Below are 24,619 nucleotides of genomic sequence, written 5' to 3'. Positions count from 1 at the left end.
CTTTATGCCAGCCACCATTATGGGCACCAGGGGAATGAACACCAAAATATAAAAACCAACCAACCAAAGAAATGATACTGTACCTTCTCTGGATAATTGTACTTAGTTTTGAATCACCAAAATATCAGAAAACTAATATACTCTAGATACCAACATTGATAGATTGAAGTATGCTTATTTTCACTTAAGGATTTCAGAATATTGAGTGATTTTATGATAAAAATTATGGCCACACATAATTTTGAAAAATACTTTTTATTCAAGAATATAAAAATATAATGAATATATTTAGTTACTTAATAATAATCATTTTAATATACAGTGCAGAGGCATAATCAATATTTAGTGTTTTTCAGAGGAGATAATACAGGTTCTCCTTTATTTATGTCTTTATAGTAAAGTTGTTGGCAAAGTAGTTTTATATAATTGTGCAATCTTGTATAATAATTCTAAGCACTTTTATCTTAGAGACCAGCAACAAATATATGCAATAAGTCACAACCAGTTAGGAATTTGAAAACCTATACTTTCAGAAAATATCCTGTTTCCTCAGTTTCTTGTTATTACATTTGTCAGTTAAATGTTGTCTATTAAAATTATTATAGAAATTGCTTTAAAATAAAGTTTTACCTAAGCAAAAATTATTCCTTTAGTAGTTGAAAAGCTATGATATGGTTGAGTATAGATTTTGCTACCTTAGTAAGAGTAAAACACAAAGATATTTACTGAAAACTATTGCCATCGGTAGTTTATGTAACATTAACAATGTTATGTAGACAAAGCAGAACCTGGTTATTGGCCCTCTAGAGGTCTGACTAAATGAAAATGAAGCTCAGTAGATACAAAATACATATTAAGGAGAAAGTTGGTCAAAAGAACTGAAGAAGGGACAGAAGTTAAATGAATATTCTACAGTGAGCAGAGTCACCAAGAAGCTGGGAACAAAAGATCTGTATGAGGCAAGCGTTTGTTGTAACAGTTAACACATGAGTGAAGGTGCCAGCATCCCATATCAGAGTACCTCGTTTTCTTTTCTTTTCATTTCGTTTCATTTCATTTCATTTCTTTTCTTAGATTTTATCTATTTACTTGAAAGTCAGAGTTAGAGAGAGGTAGAAGCAGAGAAAGAGAGAAAGAGAGAGAGAGAGAAAGTCTTCCATCTGCTCTTCACTCTCCAAATGGTCGCAACGGCTGGAGCTGAGCCGATCCAAACCCAGGAACCAGGAGTTTCTTCTGGATCTCCAATGCAGGTGAAGGGGCCCAAGGACCTGGGCCATCATCCATTGCTTTCCCAGGCTTTTTCCCATTGCTTTCCCAGGTTATAGCAGAGAGCTGAATTGGAAACAGAGCAGCCAGGACTCTAAACAGCGCCCATATGGGATGCTGGCACTCCAGGTGGTGGCTTTACCTGCTATGCCACAGTGCGGGTCCCAGTGTACCTTGTTTCAAGTCCTGGCTCTGGCTCAGATCCTGGAAGGCAGCAGTGACGGCTCAAGTGGTTGGGTTCCTGCCATCCACCTGATTCACATGGGAGACCTGGATTAGGTTCCTGGTTCCTTGCTTTTTAGCCTCTGGCCTGGCCTGGGACTGTTGTGGACTTAGGCTGGGCTAACTGGAAGCCAGGAACCTGGAACTCCATTCAGGTCTCCCATGTGGGAAACAAGGGCCCATGTACTTGAACTATATTCCACTGTTTTCCCAGGCTCATTAGAAAGAAGCTGGGTTGAAGTAGAGCAGCTGGGACTTGAAACAGTGCTCATATGGAATGCTGGCATCGCAGGTGGTGGCTTAACCCACTATGCCACAATGCCAGCCCCCATAAAATACATTTTTAAAAATAAGAGATGTGTTGTACAAGGATTAGAACAAATTTTGATTGGAATGATGAATATAAAGTCATAGATCCCTGGAAACCAGCATCACAGGGACATGATATTCTACAAACATGAGGGATATCCAATTATTGAAACATTAGTATTAATTATGTATCTCATCTGAGCTGTAGTAGGTTAGGGGACTTCTGGCCTCACCATTTTACTTTGATCCCTTGCTGCTTGTATGCCCTAATATGTGTTGTGGTTCAGTACTCTTTATAAAAAGTTTTTATATGTTAGCTATTCTAATAGTTTCAATGATATTTGTGAATTAAAGTTTATTTCACTTCCTATTCTAAGAATGGTTTGCTTAAAGTTAACTCAGTGTATAAAATCATGATCTAAACTGAAACAATAAGAGGTAAAATTATCACTTTATAAAGCTGGATTTATTTTTCATAATTTTTCAATTATCCTTACTTTTTCATACATTTATAATACCTACCTAGACATGTAGACATTTGAAGTTCTGCAAATCCTTGAAAGCTAGAAACTGTTAATCGGAGTGTTACTTAGAACATCTATAAACTAACTTAGTGTCTTATTCTAGTTGAGAAATGGTCAAGCTGTGCTGCATATAATCTTTTTAGTAGCAGCTTTAGTGTTTGAATCTATTGTTTGGAACCAAGGACAGTGATATCCTTATATAGCTCTTTAAAATGGACCCCTATATAAAGAGAGACTTCAGCTATGAACCTTGCTTTTTCCTGGAGGTGTCAGCTCTAAATGTAAAATTCTTCATGGACTCAAGGTAGAAAAAAAATAAAGGTCAATCTATATCTCTTTGGCAAATTTCTTTATCAATATACTATTTACTTGAAAAGAGAAAGTAAGACAGAGAAAGAGAGAGAAAAGAACAAGGAGGAGGAGGCAGAGAAGAGGAGGAGAAAAGGAGGAGGAGAAGGAAGAGATGTAGGAATAGGAAGAGGAAGAGAGAGAGGTATCTTCCATTTAATGTTTCACTCCACAAATGCATGCAACAGCCAGGGCTGGGCCCAGCTGAAGGCAGGAGACTGAAACTCAATCCATGTGTCCCATGTGGGTGGCGGACACCAAAGTAATTGAGCTATTACCTGCTGCCTCTCAGGGTGTGAATTAGCAGAAAGCTGGATCAGAAGCAGAGCTGAGACTCAAACCCAGGGATTCTGATATGGGATGTGGGTATTGCAAGTGTCAACGTAACTGCTGTTTCCTAACACCCACCCCTCAATACCCTATTTAATACTATCATACTTGTATTGAATATATAGTGATACACAGGGATATAAACACAGAACTAAAGGATTAGAAAAAATTCCACACATAATAAAGAAACCATTCCACATCATTCGAAGTACTCTTCATTCTTCTTAGATATTGTGTGTTTCTTTATCTCTTACTCCTCCTCCAGTGGTAGTATGTAGGCTACTGAAGCTAGGATCCAGTTTTCTATTACATTACGTCTAAGAGAGCTTAAACAGAATATTCTCACTGCCTGGATTCTTTCCTTGTATTAGGCCAAGGTGATTATCTTTTACTCCTAAATATGTTCCGCGATGGCTTTTACATTCGAATGAAACACATTCCGAAGACTCCTTGTGAACGACAAAGAAAGCTAGGTCTGATAATCTGTTTTCATACCTGTGAAACTGAAGAAACAGCCATCAGTATGTAAGTGGGAATCCAGAGTCAACTCCCCCTTCCTGTTCAGATCCTATAATTGGGAATAATTGTTTATGGTATTTCTAGCAGGTCTGCTTACTGAGTAAAGGAGGGGAGGGAAGAAGAAATGATTCAAAGGCAAAGGGTAGAGGGCAGGATTTGATTTGATTCACTGATAGTATACTTAGAAGGGTAGTATGGCTTCAAATGACTGGGTCTGTTTTTAGCAATCCTGGATTTGTTCTCTTTTGTTGCATACTCTCTCTGAGAACGTGAGCATGTTGCTTTAACTCTCAAGTCTTCACTTTTTAGTCTATCCAGTTTTTCTAATTCAATCAATTTTCAGCTTACTCTCTCTCTCTCTCTCTCTATATATATATATATATATATATATGAGTAATATGACTGATCATTATTTTAAAGCACTATGTTTTGAGGATGGTTTATTATGCAGCAATAGCTCTCCAATATAACTCCATCAAGGAGTTACCGTGAGAATTAATGAGATACTCATTGGAAAACATTTAGCATGCACCTTATATGCAATAAATAGAGCTCAATATTAGCTCTTATTATTCAGTAGTTACATATACCAGACATTCTGTTATGTACACTTAGGAATAGTATGTTAATGAAAATTCTGGTAACCATCCACTATATATGTTAACAATGCCTTACACAGCGATATTAGTTAGCTTTATAATTTTGTTTATATACTTTTTTAAAAAAAGATATATTTACTTATTTGAAAGGCAGAGTTACAGAGAGGCAGAGGAAGAGAGAGATATTTTCAATCTGCTGGTTCACTCCACAAGTGGCTGCAATGGCCGGAACTGAGCCAATCTGAAGCCAGGAGCCAGGAGCTTCTTTTGGGTCTCCCATGTGGGTGTAGGGGCCCAAGGACTTGGGCCATCTTCTTCTGCTTTCCTAGGCCATAGCAGAGAGCTGGTTTGGATGTGGAGCAGCTGGGACTCAAACTGGCACCCATAGGGGACGCCGACACTGCGGATGGTGGCTTTACCCACTACACCACAGCACTGGCCCACTTATTTATATAATTTATCATCTATATTATGCTGTTGTGTTTTCTTCCTTGCATCTACTTTTGGCTTGTTTGTTCTTTAAGATATTTATAATTTGTCCTTATGACCAGTATAATGCTGCCAATTACTAAGAATGTACAGTGAATATTGTGATCAGAATGTAGATTGTTGGCTAGCCAAATTCTTGGATGTAGAAATGTTTATGGCCCTCCTTTTTTTCAGACTTGGAATCTAAAATTATTTTTGTATTTGCCTAAGGAAATTGTATTTCATGAAGAAACGCTTCCTGGAAGAACATAGTAGTTCCTAAAGCTAAATAGAAAGGATTTCAGATCATTCTACACAGCAGTGTTTATCAAACTTTAATGTGCATATGAATCTCCTGGACATCTGTTAAAATGCTAATTCTGATTCAGTCATTGGGGAGCCATAATTCTACATTTCTAACAAGCTCTCAGGGATTCTGTGCTGGTGAAGGAAATCAGAGTTTTAGTAGCAAGACTATATATTATACTTTCCTCCTTTCCCTCCTTCAGAAGCAAGTCCTTAGTAGTAACTGCTTATGTTTTATGTACAATACCAAACAGAAAAAAAGTCCCCGAACACTGAAATCTACACAAATGAATGAAGTCATTCAAGGCAGTTACATAATCATGTTTCTGTTACCTCTACGGAGTGCTTCTTCTTGTTGGCATGCAGCAAGAGATGTGCGTCATTTGTTGGACTCATGTTTACCATTAACATCTTACCATCAACGCCATCACCTTACAATTAAAATAAAAACTATGTGAGGTAATGCATTTGCTAATTAGCTAGATTTAATGATTCCATAATATATACTTAAAAAATCTACTTGTACATGGTAGATATTATTTTATCTGCAAATTATAAAAGTAAGACTTGTAACTCCTCTTAATTTAAATGAATTTAACACCCAGAAAATGAATTTAAGATGTCATGTGAAAACCACTTCATTCATCAAGAAATCTCAGAAATATTTGCACCCAAATGAAATTAAGGAGACATTATTAGATAAGTAGTGGGTACTTCTAAATCCCTTGAATGAGAGAAGTTAGTTTTTTTAAAATAAGCTTTCTTTTTTTTAAAAAAATTATTTATTTATTTGTAAGACAGTGTCACAGAGAGAGAAGGAGAGACATAGAGAGAGAGCTCTTCCATATGCTGATTCACACCCCAGATGGCCTCAATAGCCAAGGCTGGGCCAGGCCAAAGGCAGGAGCTAGGACCTTCATACAGGCCTACCACATGGATGGTATGGTCCCAAGCATTGGAGCAATTTTCAACTGCTTTTTGAGGTATATTAGTAGGGAACAGGATAGGAAATGGAGCAGCTGGGACTTGAACAAGCACCCATGGATGCTGGCATCACAGGGAGTGTCTTAACCCACTATGCCACATTGCTGGCCCCTAGAGATGCTTTTTAAATAGAGAATTGTGATTCTTTAAGACACTTTCTGGACATCAGCTTTGGTTTCTTTGTGGAAAGCCATTAATAGTTGTTGCCCCCATGGCCCATATCCACCTCCCCTTCTCATGCAATAATAGAACATTTCCCATCCTGCCATCTTGTGACTGAGTATAATATTAGGACTAAGCTCTGACCAATGTGAAGTGGAAATATCATATACAATTTTCAGGCTGTGTTTTAAAGGGAAAAGTGTATACACACACACACACACACACACCCCCACACCTGCCTTCGTCCTGCTGACTGGACATTGTCATGGTGGCAGGTCATCTTGATTCATACAGATGTTGGCAAAATTACAAGACAAAAAGACCTAGATCCCTACACAACTTGTCAGCAGAACTGCCACTCCAGCCATGGCTAAGACAGAAATCAAGTTTCATCTAGTTTAAGCCACCATTATTTAGGATCTTTATTACATATAAGTAAACCTTTGTCCTGTTAAACTATAAAATTGATGGGATTGAGTAATATCTTCTAAGAATTTAAGATTTTACCACGAGCCTGAATTGGAGGGGTCATTTTGAGACTGCCTTCTTTCCTCATGGAGCATTTTCATTCATATTTACATCAACTTAAGAATTCGAGCCCCGTAGCTACCCAGCCTCCAAATTACCTGATTCACTTGAGGAGTACGGGGACTCATAGTAACGCAGTAACACCTTGTCTGAAAGAGAACGCATCAGATCATTTGGATGAGAAGCAATTTTTTCAAAAAGTTTCAGTTCTAGGAGATAAGTATCAAACAACAGACTGTCTTCCCTTTTATTACATATCAATAAAAGCAAAACTTTTATGATCTTGAGAAAGGTGTTAAGATATGAGTATGCTCTGATGACTTCTGCAACGAAACTATTACTAAAACATTTAAAATGCTGCTGCTATCCCTGGCATATTCTTCTACAAAGGTTATGCATTGATAAGACCGGAAAGATATAGTGAATAATTTAAGTGATAGCAAATATATGGTCCCTCCTTTTATATTTCACAAGAGATGCCACTTCTCAGGATCAGTGTTCTTCCCTCATGAGCCTTGATTAAGCTTATGAAGCCTTCTCAACATAGTGATGTTCAGGTGTCCATTGCCAGTGCCTTCGAGTTAGCACAGAGCATGAAAATCCATTTGCTGTGTCTGAGTTATTGTCTTATTTATGGCTTGGCATTGATTTATTTATTTAACTATTTATTTATTTTTACTTGTCATCATTACATCATTATAGACAAAAGAAATAGTCTACCTTTCTTTTGTTTCTTCCCCTTGTCTCCAACATTGATCACATAACTTTTATCCACCAAAGTAAAAGTAACTGATTTATCGTTGTATGTGCTCAGAGAGGCAGGATATTCTGTAACAAATGAAATTACCGTCATAAGAATTCCAAATAGTAGTTCCCATGAACAGTTATTTTCACGAACTATGTTTTGAAATGCTTCCTCATAAGATTTTTATTTTGGCTGAAGTGTGAACCTGAATGAGATTAAAGGTACTAGTTTGAGTGAAGGCCCTGGGAAACCATGTTAATGTGCTTCTGGGGTTTGGTGGGAAGAAAGAAGCTGGAAAAGTGACAGGCATTGGCTGAGGAAATCTTTAAATCCTGGTTCCCCGGGATTAGGGACTATGGGTAAGAAGGGCTCTGTTTGATAGATTATAGGCATATGATGCCCATCTAGAAGGGGTGGAATCACTCAGAGACTTCCAGTAGTTCAGGGAAATACAAGTGTGAGCCTCAGTCTATCCTTGGGCTAAAGAACAGGGACATTTTTAGAGCAGAGCTCACAGCACACATAGAAAATGTTAATATTTTTAAAGTATGTTGGGAGAAACTGGAGCAAATTGAAGGGCTACCAATATGAAGCCTAGAAAAAAGAAGTGCTTTCTTTATATTATAGAATTCTATAATGCTAAGAACAGTAATACACAAAATAGTAAGAGCAATGTTAAACATTGAATTTGTATGTGAACTTCTGAAAAATGATTTTAAAACAGTGAGAAACAGTAGTACTGCTTTTGGGAACCTAAGATATTATATTAGGAAAAATGCCTGGATTTTGTAACATGCAATTCTTATCCAGGTTTTATTATGATTATCTCTCCACTTCTTGGTAGTCACTATCAATTTGGAACTTTGCAGAAATAAGTTGTGATATTTAAAACCATTTTAAACACTCTTTAAGATACATTGTGTTAAAATTATATTTTGAAAAATATAATAGCTCTTCCTTCCCTTCATGGTCAAAATGTTGGCATTTTGGAGGAATAATATTTTTTAACTCAAAGAATAATATATTTTCACCAGGAATAATATATATAGAATTCTAATACAAAGCAAGCACTTCCAGTTAACAATGGTGTATGACTACAGAATGCATGTGCACTGTTGTGATTGGCTATCTTACACCTAAGATAACACACTAACTGTGCACATCAGTTACAGTGGGTAGAAATTTCTGACACATATGAAGACACAGACTTGGGGCTACCAGGAGTCTGCGTCTTACCTCCCTCTAAACCTCCACACCACCCTTGTGACCAGTCACACCTAGGAAACTACTTAGAGCAGCCTGTGTTCCCGTATGTTCCAAGTATTCTTCAGTCCTGCCTGCTTCAGTGAAGGACGGTCCCCGCAAAGCTTCGACTTGGAATTTTCCATCTGCAGAATAGGGGTTGGGTAGAAGTGAACTGTCAGTTCCCACTCTGCACCCACGTCCTTTTGATGTGTCTCTGCCAAGACTGCTTGCTGACAATGCTACTGACTACAGGGTTTTAACCACTCATGGTCTGATGGGATCAGTAACGCCTCTACAATACAACTCAGCAGAGCAGACCAGGAAGAAGAAAACTAAGCGTTTATAGTCTCAACACTCAAAACACAACCCCTGTTAACATTTTAATTTACATTGAATTTTTAAAACCAATTTAAAATATTTTAAACTTATCTATATATAATTTTTATCCTTTTTTTCATTTAACATCATAATATAACCAATTCTCACATGCTAGTAAAAATTCTTTATATGCCCTTTATAAAATGGCCAAATAACAATTCATCATCCTTATTCCTTTACAGAAAGAAAATTCAGGTGAGGGGGAAAATTACATATTTATTTGTGGTAATTGAAGGTAAATAGATGCCCATCACTATTGCTAGGAAATGTACCTTTACCCTTACCTGGCTTTTTGGTGATTCCTCTCCTAAAGTAACAGGCCTTCTTTTCTATGGTAAGGCCAGAGCGTAGCTTCATATTGTATATTTGGCAGACTTCTTCTGCAGCCTTCTGTTGGGACCCTATAAACAATTGAGAAAAATGTGATACTGCTTCCTTCTGTCCATCCATCTTTTTACAAACCCTGAGTGTACCACTCCATAACTAGGTACAACTAAAATAACAATAAATGATTAAAAATTAATTGCTTTTATAGTGAAACATAGGAAAACTCACACAAAGCAGAATAGACTTCATTTTAGTTCAGGTCAGGATTTAACTGACAAATGAGTTCAGGCCATTTTTTTTTTTTTTTTTTTTGACAGGCAGAGTGGACAGTGAGAGAGAGAGAGAGAGAGAGAGAGAGAGAAAGGTCTTTCTCTGCCATTGGTTCACCCTCCAATGGCTGCCGCAGCCAGCGCGCTGCGGCCGGCACACCACGCTGATCCGATGGCAGGAGCCAGGTACCTTTCCTGGTCTCCCATGGGGCGCAGGGCCCAAGCACTTGGGCCATCCTCCACTGCACTCTCTGGCCACAGCAGAGAGCTGGCCTGGGAGAGGGGCAACCGGGACAGAATCCGGTGCCCTGACCGGGACTAGAACCCAGTGTGCCGGCGCCGCAAGGCAGAGGACCAGCCCAGTGAGCCGTGGCGCCGGCCTAGGCCATGTTTTGATGTCAAATGAGTTCTAAAAAATTTTGGGTCTCTAGAAAAAAAATGTTGGTTTTCAGAATTCCACATGAGTGATGATGTGCCTACATCCAACATGTATCAATCTTTGAGGAGGAACTATTATAGTTACATGAAATCTGATACCTTTCCTACTTTTGTAGGGTACACTTTGGAGGGATAGTCTATTAAGCTTATTGACATTAAAATAACAACCATATACTAAGTATCCAAGGTGAGCCAAACACTAGGCTAATAGTAGGCATTATTATCCCCATTTTATAGATGATCATTTGAGATTCTTTGTGGTCATGACATTTGCTCAAGGTGTTCTTTTTATTCTGTTTCCATCTTAGAAAATGCTATATTGTGATTTGAGGAACTGATAAAATGCAAATTCAAGTTAAATTATATGAAGTAACAAAGCCAATCAGGGACAGCGGGTTAAGGATACCCATGTCCCATATCAAGAGCATGGTTCAAGTCCTGGCTGCTCTGCTTCCATTCCAGCTACCTGTTAATATGCATCCTGGGAGGCTGCAGATAATGGCTGAAGTATTTGAGTCCCTGATGCCCATTGGAGACCTGTGGAGTTACAGGCTCCTGGCTTTGGCATGGCGCAGCCCTAGCAGTTATGGGATTTTTTGGTAGTAACCCAGCAGATGGAAGATCTCTCTCTTTCTCTGCCTTTCAAATAAATAAAGATAAATAAATAGGGACAGATGTTGTGGCACAGGAAGTTAAGCCACCAATTGAGATGCTCACATCCTATATGGGAATGCTATTTCCCGTCCCTGGCTACGTCCCTGGCTACTCCACTTCTGATCCAGATTCCTACAAATGCACCTGAGAAGGTAGCAAATGATGGCCCAAGTACTTGGGTCCGTGCCACCCATGTGGGAGACCTGGATGGAACTGTGGTCTTCTGACTTCAGCCTGCCCCAGCCCTGGCCCTTGTGGGTATTTGAGGAGTGAACTAGCAGATAGAAGATCGCTTTCTTTTTTTTTGTCTCTCCCTCTCTCTCTATCACTTTGCTTTTAAAATATTTTTTGAAAGTTAATGGAAATTAAATGAAAACATAATATTCATTTTCTAAAATGACTATTATTTGTAAGAAGTTATTAATTCACTAATTCTTATTTCATTTAGCCAGAAAAATTTAAGTCTCAAATAGTAAACTAAATTTGATACTTAGTAATTCCGAAAATCTTAACACATGAGTCATAGGATCTATTTTCAACATTATAGTAAATGAATTACCAAAAAATTTATATAATATAGTCAAATTTTAAACATTCACAGTAAGAAAAGAAAAGAATTACTTTTGATTTTGAGATCGATTGTATGACTTTTAAGCTCCTCCAGAAGATTTACCTTCCTGATAATATGTTTTAAAGTCAAGTGGAATGAACTATTATCAGCTATTTTGAATTATCCATTTATTTTCTTAAAAAATATTTTATTTATTTGAGAGGTAAAGTTAGGAACAGAGAGAAGGAGATACAGAAAGAAAGGTCTTCCGTCTGCTGGTTCACTCCCCAAAATGTTGTAGTGGCTGGAACTGAGCTGACTCGAAGCCAGGAGCTGCACCCAGTCTCCCACATGGGTGCAGGGGCCCAAACACTTGGGCCATCTTCTACTGCTTTCCCAGACCATAGCAGAGAGCTGGATCTGAAGAGGAGCAGTAGGACTAAAACCAGCGCCCACATGGGATGCCAGCGCCACAGGCAGGAGGTTTAACCTACTTCGACACAGCGCCAATCCCTGAATTATTCATTTCTTGCTTCAGTTCAGAAGAGCAGCTGACTGTGAGTATCTTTAACTATCTTAACAGAGGAAGACCACTTAGTTGTATTCACATCCAGCTTTGAACTCCCTAACATTGCTGTACCATCTAGAACTATGATTTTAAGGGGTTAAGGAATTAAGAAGGCAGTTACAGATAATAGGAGTAGGGACTAAAATCTAGTGGGAAAAACACTGCATATAAATATTTCATGGGGAGGATGACTACATACAAAGTATTGAAAAGACTATACTGGAAAAAAGTATACTTTGATGTCTCACCGCTGAAATTTGTGTTTTGGAATGGAAAAAACAAAGCTGTCATGGAGATGGGGAGAGCACTCCCCTGGGTTCAGAGAGCCAGCTCAAGTTTATCTGAAGGCCGCTAATTACTTCCTGTTTCTTGCCCGCTATCTGTTGAGCGCAGAGGCTCTGGATGGCTTTGAAGGAGGTTATCACAGCCACTCTGACCGTGACCGCAGCGTATATTTGCTCAGGCATTTCTGGTGAGTAAAAGGGGCGGGGCCTGGAAATCGTTCTGATATGCCGGACAGAAACTACGGATGTGAATCACTGCACCTTCATTTCCTCTTCAGACCCCTAATTCACCAAGATTCCTTCTCACTGCTGACTGCCCTTGATGTGTGTGTGGTGGCTGACTTCAGGGTAGCAACCAGTCCCCGTAGGCTGTTTTTGTTTCTCTCTGATTAATCCGTCTCAGTCTCTTACTTCTCCTCTGTTCCTAAAAGGTTAATGTTGCTCAAGGTTTTGTCCTTTGACTTCTCCTCTCCCACTAGACTCCCTTTTTAGGAAATCTTGCTTTCTCATAACTTCAACTATATTTTTAGAGGCTCACAACTCCCCAAATTCTAAGTCAATCTTTGATCTTTTTCTTTGAGCTTTCTGCCTGTTACCCTTGCTCCATAGGGTGTTTAGAATCAGCTTTCTTGGGCTGGTGCTGTGGTATAGCAGGTAAAGCCACTGCCTGTGGTGCTGGCATCCCGTATGGGTGCTGGTATAAGACACAGATGCTCTACTTCCAATCTAGCTCTCTGTTAATGTGCCTGGGAAAGCAGCAGAAGGTGGCCCAAGTACTTGGACCCCTGTACCCATGTGGGAGACCTGGAATAATCTCCTGGCTCCTGGTTTTGGATCAGCCTAGGTCCAGTGGTTGCAGTCATTTTGGCAGTTAACTAGTGGCTGGAAGATCTCTCTGTAGCTGCCTTTCAAACAAATAGGTGAATCTTAAAAAAAAAATCAGCTATTTTAAAGCATTTCTTTCCATATCTATATATATCCTCCCAAATACTGGACATCTCTACCTGGATGACCTACTGCAAACCAAAATATACTCCTAATAGCAAATGTGCATTTTTCAATTTTCCCCTCTATTTCCATCCCTCAGTTTATTCAGTTTATTCCCACTGACTTCACCTTTCAAATGTATCTGAGGTCTACTCTTTCCTCTCCTTTCTGTTGTCTTAGGTCAGGCCTTCATCACTGTTCCCCTCAATAAATGAAGTAGACCTCTAACCATTTTCTTCTTTTGCCCCCTCTGTCTTCACACCATCACCAATGCAATCTCTGTACAAGGTAAAAATATCTCATCATTACCCAGTTAAACATTTTTAGTGGTTCCCTACTGTCCACTGGATAGTCAAAACCACTGCACTATAACCATGTATCTTCCATGGATGAATTCAAGCTATAGAAGCTGACTGCTGCTTAGTTTTGATCAGCTGTTACCATGCAGGGATATGGGCCTAGCATTTCAATGATCTTTACATTTTTTGACAGAAACCATATATGTAGATTTTTTATTTAAAATTTCTTAATTTTAGAAATTTGCTTCAGCTACAAAAATAGCAATAGTACTGTTCAGTCAAAAAAAAAAAAAGTACTTCTAAATGAATCTATCCCAAGGCTTCCATATTGTAACTCCTGACTAGATCCATGAATGAAAGAAGATGGGTTGTTTGGGGAAGAGAACTTTGTTTATGGATGTGGGCGAGAGGAGAGGAGAAGAAAAGAATCTGACCACTACAGAGGAGCTTGCTGGAAACTGGGAAGGGAATGAGTTTGGAGGGAGCTTTCCTGCCTATCATGAAGTCCTGTACCCTTGTGGAACCAGAGGTGAAATGCCTTCAGGATGACGAGAACTAATGTGTAACTGACATATTTATGCCTGTAGTACTTGGATATTTAGATTTGAGGCTTTGTGAGCCAAAGATGATGTACCCTAAGGGAGGAGAAGGGATTAAGTGTACTTTCTTGCCTTGTTGATTGAGGGCTCAGAGAGAAATTTATTTAGAAAAATAAGATATAATATTTCTAGTACTTTGAATTTTGAGAAGTAGTATTAAACTGACTCAATATTCTTCGAAAATCATATAAATGATTTGGATATTATCTTCATCACTGTCTTCTAATGGTATAGGTAACCCATTAGGGTCACTGAACCCTAAAGGAGAGATTGCTTGTTAACTTTTGCATGAATACCAGAAAATCTGGCATAAACTCCGGCTTACTTTCATTCCAGTACCTATGGAGAGCTCACATTTCCTGAGACACAAAGAAAATGCATTATTTTTTGAGAAAGAGTTTGGGGATGTGCAGTCACTTCCATTGAATCGGTGTTTCTGCCAGAGCATTTTCAAAGAACTAACATAACTATTATTTCCTGGAAATTAAAGAACCACAGTTAACAAGGAAACCATGGTGTTTTCTCTGGCTACCAAGCAACAGTGTTGGTGAGCCAGAGACTCAGAATGTGTCATTCCTCATCCTCCATATTGTCTTCAGTCCACTAGGGCTCTATTACTTTTGTTTTACTTTTCCTATATGAAAAATATAAGTATAAATTTATATCATTCCATCCTAGGATAGGTTGAAGAGTCAATGATGTATATAGCCCTTTCACCTCAGAGCTATAGCTACTATTTGATGTTGTTTACCATTCATCCTATTATAAACTCTTTGGGTTTGCAACTGAACAGACTTAAGCATTATTTGGTTAGTTCTGCTTTATTTGGAGCCTGGATTATTCAGATATATTCATTTGTTATTATTGCCTTTATCAAGTCGCAAGACCATGTACTTGATATGCCAGTGGTCTTTTTTTTTTTTTTTTTTTTGATAGGCAGAGTGGACAGTGAGAGAGAAAGACCACTGGCATGGCTGGCGCCGTGGCTCAATAGGCTAATCCTCCGCCTTAATAAATGTTTGTTAAATGAAAATAAGTCAGTGTAGAATTTTGTTAGTTAACCAGAGAAAAAGTGTTGGGGATTTGGTGGCAGGAGATATATAGAGCAAAGGGACTGATATAAAAAGTTACATTCAAATGTATCACTATTTAAAGGTCACGTTATCTAAGCTATTTCTGTCCCATGATATATCAAATAAGTAAAAGTTGCATTGTATATAGTCTGTTCAAAACTGGTAAGTGCTGACATATTGTGCCCTTTGGGCCATCCCTTTTTATTTCAGCTCCTACATATAAGTTTGGGTAAGGTAGCATTATGAATATTAGAAAAAGATTTGATAACAAATTTTAAAAACATGTAAAACACTCAGGAATGCTTAAGTCCTTACTTCTCAGCTTGGCAGGTTTTACCAAGCCATTGCCTGATGTGCCATTTGGCCTTGCTCGGGAATTTTCGATGGTTGCATACTTCGTTTTAGTCATCTTTTAGGTTTCTGCAGGATTAAAATATAATATTAGTTCAATTGTTCCAATTTGAAAACAGAATAAAACCTGTGGCTAGCTCAGTATGAAATTGATAACATAACCCAATAAAGAAAATAATTATTTTGGTAAAATTTGAGCATAGTATTCTGGCTATATTCATACTAGCATATAGTTATAGGACAAGAAGAACCGCAAAAAAAACTTAAAACTTTACTAAGTAAATTTATTTTCTTAAAGATTTATTTATTTATTTAATTATTTAAAAGACAGAGTTACAGAGAGGCAGAGGTAGAGAGAGAGACAGAGAGGTCTTCCATCCACTGGTTCACTCCCCAGATGGCAGCAATGGCCAGAGCTATACCTATCCTAAGGCAGAAGTCGGGAGCTGCTTCTGGATCTCCCATGTGGGTGCAGGGGCTCAAGGACTTGGACCATCTTCTGCTGCTCTCCCAGGTCATAGCAGAGAGCTGGATCAGAAGTAGAGAAGCCAGGGCTCGAAATGATGCCCATACAGGATGCTGGCATTGTAGTTGTCGGCTTTACCCACTACACCATAGCACTGGCCCCTGAATTTATTGTTAATGGTACTATTGGTACAGGAATCCTGAGATTGTTTTGTTATACTACAGTATAAAACAAATAAATATTGGTATTGCACTTTAGGGGAAATTAGACAAGCATATACAATAAGACAAAGGAACACCTACATTCCTGCAATGGCCAGAGGTAGGCCAGGCAAAAACTGGGAACTGAGAACCCAGCCCAGGTCTCCATGTGTTGCAGGAATCCAACCATTAGAATCATCACTGCTGCTCTCAGGGTCCAGACAAGCAAGAAGGCAGGGTCAAGAGCTGGAGCTGAGCACTGAACCTAGGCATTCTGAAATGGGCTTAAGTCCATCTTAACCACTAAGCTAAATATCCACTCCTCCCCTCCAGTCTTAAATCTTCTCTGGTATTGCTTGAAATTCTATCAGTAATTATTACCTTTTTTTTAAAAAAGCATTGGTCTTTTGTTTTGCTATATTAAAAATTGTTCCAGGTGTTGTTATAATTTAAATCTCTTAAAACATCTTCTCAATCAGCTCTTCTAGCAGGATAAGAGAGAACCATGGAGTTCTTGGATTAAAGGATTTATTAGAAGGTAAATTTTATCTTATTTTACCTTGATAAACACAAACACTGTTTTTACCAGTTGTCAGACTAATACTTATTGCTTACTCCCCTATTTTTATATCAGAAATGTTTTAGTACATGACAATATCAATATCACTGGTTTCTTTTTGCTATTTTTCCGCAATGAGATGCAGCAAAAATTATTGCACACTGATTATGATACTTACCTAAGTTACAAATCTGAAGGACTGTCTGATATTCTACGGTTTCCCTCAGGAAATACTTGGTAGTAGTTAATGCAGTTTCATTACAATTCTATTTATATGCATACACACAGATTAAGCAACATTGGGTGACAGCATGTGATGAATATGGTAACGCAAATAGAGCTCATTGAATGGATTAGAATGTATGGCAGCATATCCCCAAATTCTAAACAGAGCTTTCAGGTTATTTTTGTGGTAGCATTTTTAAGGATTTAGATTTGGTTAATCATTAATTTTTTAATAAAAATTTTATGACATGGGCTCTATGTAGTGCTTTTTATACAATATAGAGGATATAAAGTCATAGACCATTTTAATTGCCTTTCTTCAGAAAGTTTAAAGAATTTTAAGTCTTTTTTTTTTTTTTTGGACAGGCAAAGTGGACAGTGAGGAGAGAGAGAGCGCGAGACAGAGAGAAAGGTCTTCCTTTTGCCATTGGTTCACCCTCCAATGGCCGCCGCGGCCGGCGCGCTGCGGCCGGCGCACTGCGTTGATCCGAAGGCAGGAGCGAGGTGCTTCTCCTGGTCTCCCATGCGGGTGCAGGGCCTAAGCACTTGGGCCATCCTCCACTGCCTTCCCAAGCCACAGCAGAGAGCTGGCCTGGAAGAGGGGCAACCGGGACAGAATCCGGCGCCCTGACCGGGATTAGAACCTGGTGTGCCAGCGCTGCTTGGCGGAGGATTAGCCTGTTGAGCTGGGCTGGCCAAGTCATTTTAAAAAAAAGAAATTATAATCAGGGAAATGCAAATCAAAACCACAATGAGGTTTCACCTCACCCCGGTTAGAATGGCTCACATTCAGAAATCTACCAACAACAGATGCTGGCGAGGATGTGGGGAAAAAGGGACACTAACCCACTGTTGGTGGGAATGCAAACTGGTCAAGCCACTATGGAAGTCAGTCTGGAGATTCCTCAGAAACCTGAATATAACCCTACCGTTCGACCCAGCCATCCCACTCCTTGGAATCTACCCAAAGGAATTTAAATTGGCAAACAAAAAAGCGGTCTGCAGCCTAATGTTTATTGCAGCTCAATTCACAGTAGCTAAGATCTGGAACCGACCTAAATGCCCATCAACGATAGACTGCATAAAGAAATTATGGGATATGTACTCTTTAGAATACTATACCGCAGTAAGAAACAACGAAATCCAGTCATTTGCAACAAAATGGAGGAATCTGGAACACATCATGCTGAGTGAAATAAGCCAGTCCCAAAGGGACAAATACCATATGTTCTCCCTGATCGGTGACAACTGACTGAACACCAAAAAGGAAACCTCCTGAAGTGAAACGGACTCTATGGGAAACAGTGACTTGATCAGCATAGCCCTGACTGTTAATGAACAACTTAATACATTATCCCTCTTAGTAGTTTTTTTGTCTGTTCTACTTAATATGACTGGTTTAATTCTGTAATTAATACACAGTTATTCTTAAGTGTTAAAAATTAACTGAAATGTGATCCCTGTTAAACATAAGAGTGGGAATAAGAGAGGGAAGAGATGTATAATTTGGGACATGCTCAAGCTGACTTGCCCCAAATGGTAGAGTTAAAAACATACCAGGGGATTCCAATTTAATCCCATCAAGGTGGCATGTACCAATGCCATCTCACTATTCCAAGTGATCAATTTCAGTTCATAATTGATCATAATGAAAGGACTAAGAGTCAAAGGGAGCACATAAACAAGTCTAGTACCTGCTAACACTAACCGATGGAATAAATAAAGGGGAGAGTGATCCAACATGGGAAGTGAGATACTCAGCAGACTCATAGAATGGCAGATGTCCTAAATAGCACTCTGGTCTCAGAATCAGCCCTAAAGGCATTCGGATCTGGCTGAAAAGCCCATGAGAGTATTTCAGGCATGGAAAGCCAAGACACTCTGGCAAAAGATCTCTGTGAGTGAGATCCCAGTGGAAAGAACAGGTCTTCAAAGAAGGAGGTACCTTTCTCTGAAGGGAGGAGAGAACTTCCACTTTGACTATGACCTTGTCTAAACAAGATAAGAATCGGAGAACTCAGAGGGCTTCCATAGCCTTGGAAACTCATGACCGGAGCATAGGGAGACTACTGATGCCATAGACAGGAGTGTCAATTGGTAAAGTCAACAACAGGAGTCACTGTGCACTTACTCCTCATGTAGGATCTCTGTCCTTAATGTGCTGTGCATTGAGATTTAATGCTATAACGAGTACTCAAACAATATATTTCACTTTGTGTTTTCATGGGGGTGCAAACTGTTGAAATCTTTACTTAATGTATACTAAACTGATCCTCTGTAAAAAAAAAAAAAAAAAAAAAAGAAATTATCAACTCCCAACTTGACTCTCACTGGGATTAAACATGACAATAGGTCTGCTCTGATTTCATCATCACTTAAAAAAAATCATCTATTATTTTTCACTTTATGTTTCTGTGTGAGAGCAAACTGTTGAAATCCTTACTTAATGTATACTAAGCTGATCTTCTGTATATTAAGTTAATCGAAAATGAATCTTGATGTGAATGGAAGGGGAGAGGGAGTGGGAAAGGGGAGGGTAGTGGGTGGGAGGGACAGTATGTGGGGGAAGCTATTGTAATCCATAAATCGTACTTTGGAAATTTATATTCATTAAATAAAAGTTAAAAAAAAATAAAAATAATTTATGAAATAAAAACAAACAAAAAAAAAGAAATTAAATACTTGGCTAAGATATGTGATATAGCTTTTTCTACAGTGTTGTTTGTCATTAGGCTTTTTAATAGCATACCAAAGCATACGTTTTCAAATATTATGTGGAAAAATTTATTCAAGTTTTCTTTTAGGATTTCTGGGTTTTACGTCCTGCTACAAAAGTTCTTTGCTTCTCCAAGATTATAAATAAATTTACTTCTGCTATTTTCTAAGATTTTATTATTCAAGATATTATTGTATTTATTATACTTGATTGATTCATTACTATTTTAGTATATGGAATAAAATGGAGAGTTTTTCTTCCTAAATGTTTATCCAGGCTACATTTTTAACCTAATTTAGATGAGTGAAGTTTCACCATATTTTACCCTGGAACCAACATGGAGAGAGCTGCAAATGCTGCAGTGAGGAGTTTGAATTTTATCCTATACATGACAGGAATCTTCTGAAAGCTTTTACAGAAAGTTTTAAACATCATTTAGCATGTGTTTTATGAATATGATTTTATGACTGTGTGAAACATCATCCAGAAGGAAGCAAAGAAGAGAGAACAAAGATTAGTGGGGAATCTTTTTTCTGCCAAAGGCCATTTGGATATTTACAACATCATTTACAGGACAAACAAAATTATCAACTTAAAAATTAGCCTGCTGTCAATTTATTGAATTTTGAGTCCTACTTGTAGTTGCCTTGGCGGGGCCCAAGCAAATGATTTCGTGGGCCTTATGCTCCCCATGGGCTGAACATTACCCACCCTTAAGTTAGCCCGTCAATTATAATAGCGCAGACAAAGTGCCGTGAGGCCAGAACTAGCCCAACATTAGTGTAGGTTATTTAAAAGATGTTTTGTTTTTCCGAATGGGATTTGAAAATATTTCTTGATTACACTTTTCACTTATATAATTCTAAAACAACTTCCAGCTTTCTCCATGTCAATGACTCCATCATAAATATGGTAGGTTCAGCTTCTTGTGTACGTTATTCAACTATAATAGGTATTGTTGGTATGGAGCAGAGTTCTTCCAAATGTTCTGGGAAGCTAATCTGTGAAATACTGGGAGAGGTCATGATATCACATAATTATTTTAAAAATCAGTTAAAGGTATTCATGATTCTTCAATGAAGGATTGTCAAAAACTTTGCTAAATTAATGTGAGCTCTGACTCTCCATGACATAGGATATAGACTAGAATATTTCCTAGATTTATCTGAAAATCCAACTTTTTAAAAATGACCTTGAAAACTTTTTCCATAAGGCATAATTAGTCTTAGACAAAATAAAACCAGCATATTAGTGTTACCTCAGTACTTGGTATCTACTTGTGCAGAGCATTATTTGAAACATTTTCTCTGGGGGCCAGTGCTGTGGCTCACTTGGTTAATCCTCCGCCTGTGGTGCTGGCATCCCATATGGACGTCGGGTTCTAGTCCTGATTGCTCCTCTTCCAGTCCAGCTCTCTGCTGTGGCCCAGGAAGGCAGTGGAGGATGGCCCAAGTGCTTGGGCCCCTGCACCCACATGGGAGACCAGGAAGAAGCTCCTGGATCCTGGCTTCGGATCGGCACAGCGCCTGCCATAGTGGCCATTTGGGGATTGAACCAGCAAATGGAAGACCTATCTCTCCATCTCTCCCTCTCATTGACTGTAACTCTACCTCTCAGATAAATAGAAATCTTTAAACAAACAAAGAATAGGAGTCTTCAACTACCTGCCATTGAAGATTTTGCACATGAGACTGGCTGTAAATAGGCAATCTTCATTTAACACCCATGGGTCTCCCATGTGAGTGCAGAGGCCCAAGGGCTTAGGCTTTGCCGGGCCATAGCAGAGAGCTGGATCGGAAGTGGAGCAGCTGGTGCTTGAATCAGTGCCCATATGGAATGCTAGCACTGCAGGCAGTGACTTTACCTGCCACGCCACAGCGCTGGCCCCCCCAAATCTTTTTAAAATATTGCCACCTCCTGCCCTGTCAGCCTTTCAAACCTTTCCCCTCTCTCCACACTACATTTTAGACCCACAAGATTGCCTTGTTCCTCAGTTCGCCATGCACTTTCACACTTCCTTACCTTTTTTGGCTGTTTTCCTTGCTGCCGATGCCTCTTTCCATTCCACTTCTAGGTATTTCCTCTCTCGAGCCCAATTAAAATGTTATTATGTCCATAACAATTCAAAATCAACAGATTTTATTGCTTCCTCCTATAGGAACTTAACTATATCCAACACTGTTTGTTTCCTCCACTGGACTGCTAGCTCCTTGGGAACTGCTAGATGACTATGTCTTACTCATTTTTCTTTCTCAGAAATTATCAAAAGCTCAGTGGTATGTAATTTGGATCAGTTTTTGGAAAGTCCCTGTAAATTAGGTAATGTCAACCACTGGACAGATGTGGGGACCTTCCCTGAGCAACAAAGATCTAAAGAGCAGTGGAGTTGGAGCTTTGGGGTGGCCTGTCTGAAATAGGCATTACTTCATCACCTTTGACCTATAGACTAACAGGGTATAATGAATGCAGGTGACTAAGGGCACAATAAACCTTACTAATCATAAACTGAATGAGCCTCATTATGGTTAATGAAACATAGAATCTCTTCACACAATCCTTTGCTTCTTTCAGATTCTAGCAAAAGAGTGTACAGCTCCTCACCTTGCAGAAGGTGCTGTTATGTTTCACCCATGTTAAGACCAAGCCATCAGTTCTCCTTAAGCTTGTTCCTCAAGAAACTGCACTGATGTTTGAGATTTATGAAAAACATCCTGTTGTTGGATCCACAATCAGTTTCAGTGTTTGGATATTTATTCCTGGGCCCCATCTCTAATTTTTTTTTATATATTTTCTTTATTTGAGAGGTAGAGTTACAGACAGTGAGAGGGAGAGACAGAGAGAAAGGTCGTTGCTCTGTTGGTTCACTCCCCAAATGGCTGCAAAGGCCAGAGCTGAGCCAACCCGAAGCCAGGAGTCAGGAGCTTCTTCTGGGTCTCCTAGGTTGGTGCATTGGCCCAAGCAGTTGGACCATTTTCCACTGCTGTCCCTGGCCAATAGCAGAGAGCTGGATCTGAAGAAGAACAGCCAGGACTAGAACTGGTGCTCAAATGGGATGCCGACACCACAGGCAGAGGATTAACCTGTGCCACAGCACCGGTTATTTGTCATGTTTTTCCAAGCACAGCTTCCCTGTCTGAACTCCTTAAAAACCATGAACTGTCCTTACTCTGGAGGATGGTAGTTCTTGATAGGTCTGTCTGCTGCCTCCTCATTCTGTCAATAGAATAAATTTTGTTTCCTTTATCCTCAAACATTGTCCTTTGTTATTTTGACTTGGCGCCATTGATAGGACTGAACTTGCAGTAACAATTGACAGTTTTTATATGGCTTAGCCTCACAGAACCCAGGTTTTCTACTTGGGCTAATGTACTTTCTGATGCATTTAAAGCTGCTGATCAGGGGTTGGCGCTGTGGCACAGCAAGTTAATGCCCTGGCTTGAAGCGCCTGCATCCCATATGGGCACTGGTTTGAGACCCAGCTGCTCCACTTCCAATCCAGCTCTGCTATGGCCTGGGGAATCAGTAGAAGATGGCCCAAGTCCTTGGGCCTCTGCACCTGCATGGGGGACCCGGAAGAAGCTCCTGGCTCCTGGCTTCGGATCGGTGCAGCTCTGGCCGTTGCGGCCAATTGGGGAGTGAACCATTGGATGGAAGACCTCTCTCTCTCTCTTCCTCTCCTCTCTCTGTGTAACTCTTTCAAATTGAAAATCTTTTTTTAAAAAAAAAAAGCGACTGATTTTCTGGATGGTCTATGGTCTATGCTTCTAGGGCAGATATGGGGAACCTTTTTTTTTCTGCCAAGAGCCATTTGGATATTTATAATATCATTCACGGTCCATACAGCCTGGTCTAGCACCTGACCCTGGCCTTGGTGGCCATTTGGGCAGTGAACTAGCAAATGGAAGATCTCTTTCTTTCTCTATTTCTCCCTCTTTCTATGTCTCTCTGCTTTTCAAATAAATAACATAGAATCTTTTTAAAAGAAGAGATTTTGCTACTAGGTAAATTAAAGTTTGAAGGCATGGCATTAGGTGCATGCCATAATTTGATCCTAGAAGAGAGGTTACTAGACTGTGGCCCAGTTGCTACACCACTTGTGGCAGTCTGGCTACTGAACAGATATAGCAACATCAAAAGAAGAAATTATTACCTTTATGGCTGGAGGAAGGAGTTTAAAAAACCTTTTTATGAAGTAGAATCCTTTTCTGAAAAAAAAATTACAAAGAGCAATAGTAGATTTAAAAAATAACAAAATTGGGGCCAGTGCTGTGGCACAGGGGGTTGAAGTCCTGGCCTGAAGCACTGGAATTCCATATGGGTGCCGGTTCTAGTCCCAGCTGCTCCTCTTCAGATGTAGCTCTTTGCTATGGCCTGGAAAAGCAGTAGAAGATGGCCCAAGATCTTGGGCCCTGCAGCCATGTGGGAGACCTGAAAGAAGCTCCTGGCTTTGGATCGGCGCAGCTCTGGCCATTGTGACCATCTAGGGAGTGAACCATCAGATGGAAGACCTCTCTTTGTGTCTCTACTTCTCTCTGTAACTCTTTCAAATAAATAAAATAAATCTTTTTAAAAAATAACAAAATTAATTCCTTTATTAGTATAAATGTTTATAATTTAAAATTTACATTTGCTTATTATTAAGTCAATTAATCAAGAGAGTCTGTTTTCAATGTAATAATGTATTAGGTTACCATGAAAAACTGTCCTGTAAAAATACTGAAACAGGCTGGCACCGCGGCTCACTAGGCTAATCCTCCGCCGGCGGCACCGGCACCCCGGGTTCTAGTTCCGGTCAGTGCGCCAGATTCTGTCCCAGTTGCTCCTCTTCCAGTCCAGCTCTCTGCTGTGGCCCGGGAGGGCAGTGGAGGATGGCCCGAGTACTTGGGCCCTGCACCCGCGCGGGAGACCAGGAGGGGGCACCTGGCTCCTGGCTTCGGATCAGTGCAGTGCGCCGGCCGTAGTGGCCACTTGGGGGGTAAACCAACGGAAAAAGGAAGACCTTTCTCTCTCTGTCTCTCTCTCTCTCACTGTCTAACTCTGCCTGTCAAAAAAGAATATGCTGAAACAAAAGTACTAAATGAAATATTTCAAAAAACAATCACATTGTTGAGCTGGCATGAA

The 24,619-nt window shown here is 39.5% G+C and overlaps 1 protein-coding gene across 11 annotated transcripts in view; it reads right to left on the bottom strand.

The window, feature by feature from the left end:
* Positions 1-236: 236 nt before the first annotated feature.
* IL33 (interleukin 33) overlaps positions 237-24,619 on the bottom strand; it is a 48,565-nt gene continuing 24,182 nt past the window's right edge. For 6 of the 11 annotated variants that reach the window (XM_008254994.5, XM_008254989.5, XM_070051852.2 and 3 more), the window contains 7 exons: positions 15,297-15,401; positions 9,218-9,334; positions 8,588-8,698; positions 7,286-7,393; positions 6,664-6,714; positions 5,225-5,322; positions 237-3,502 (listed from right to left, as the gene is read on the bottom strand). In XM_008254994.5, the coding sequence (XP_008253216.2) occupies positions 3,317-3,502; positions 5,225-5,322; positions 6,664-6,714; positions 7,286-7,393; positions 8,588-8,698; positions 9,218-9,334; positions 15,297-15,390 (765 nt within the window). In that variant the 5' untranslated portion in view covers positions 15,391-15,401 and the 3' untranslated portion in view covers positions 237-3,316. Of the gene's footprint in view, positions 3,503-5,224; positions 5,323-6,663; positions 6,715-7,285; positions 7,394-8,587; positions 8,699-9,217; positions 9,335-15,296; positions 15,402-23,648; positions 23,704-24,619 lie in introns of all 11 variants that reach the window. The other 5 variants (XM_070051851.2, XM_008255000.5, XM_070051872.2 and 2 more) reach the window with 3 other exon arrangements.

This window comes from Oryctolagus cuniculus, chromosome 1 (assembly GCF_051225735.1).
Source record: "Oryctolagus cuniculus isolate XC-2025 breed Fujian yellow rabbit chromosome 1, ASM5122573v1, whole genome shotgun sequence".
In the NCBI taxonomy this organism is placed as follows: domain Eukaryota; kingdom Metazoa; phylum Chordata; class Mammalia; order Lagomorpha; family Leporidae; genus Oryctolagus; species Oryctolagus cuniculus.
This window is presented reverse-complemented; position numbering and strand designations above follow the sequence as displayed.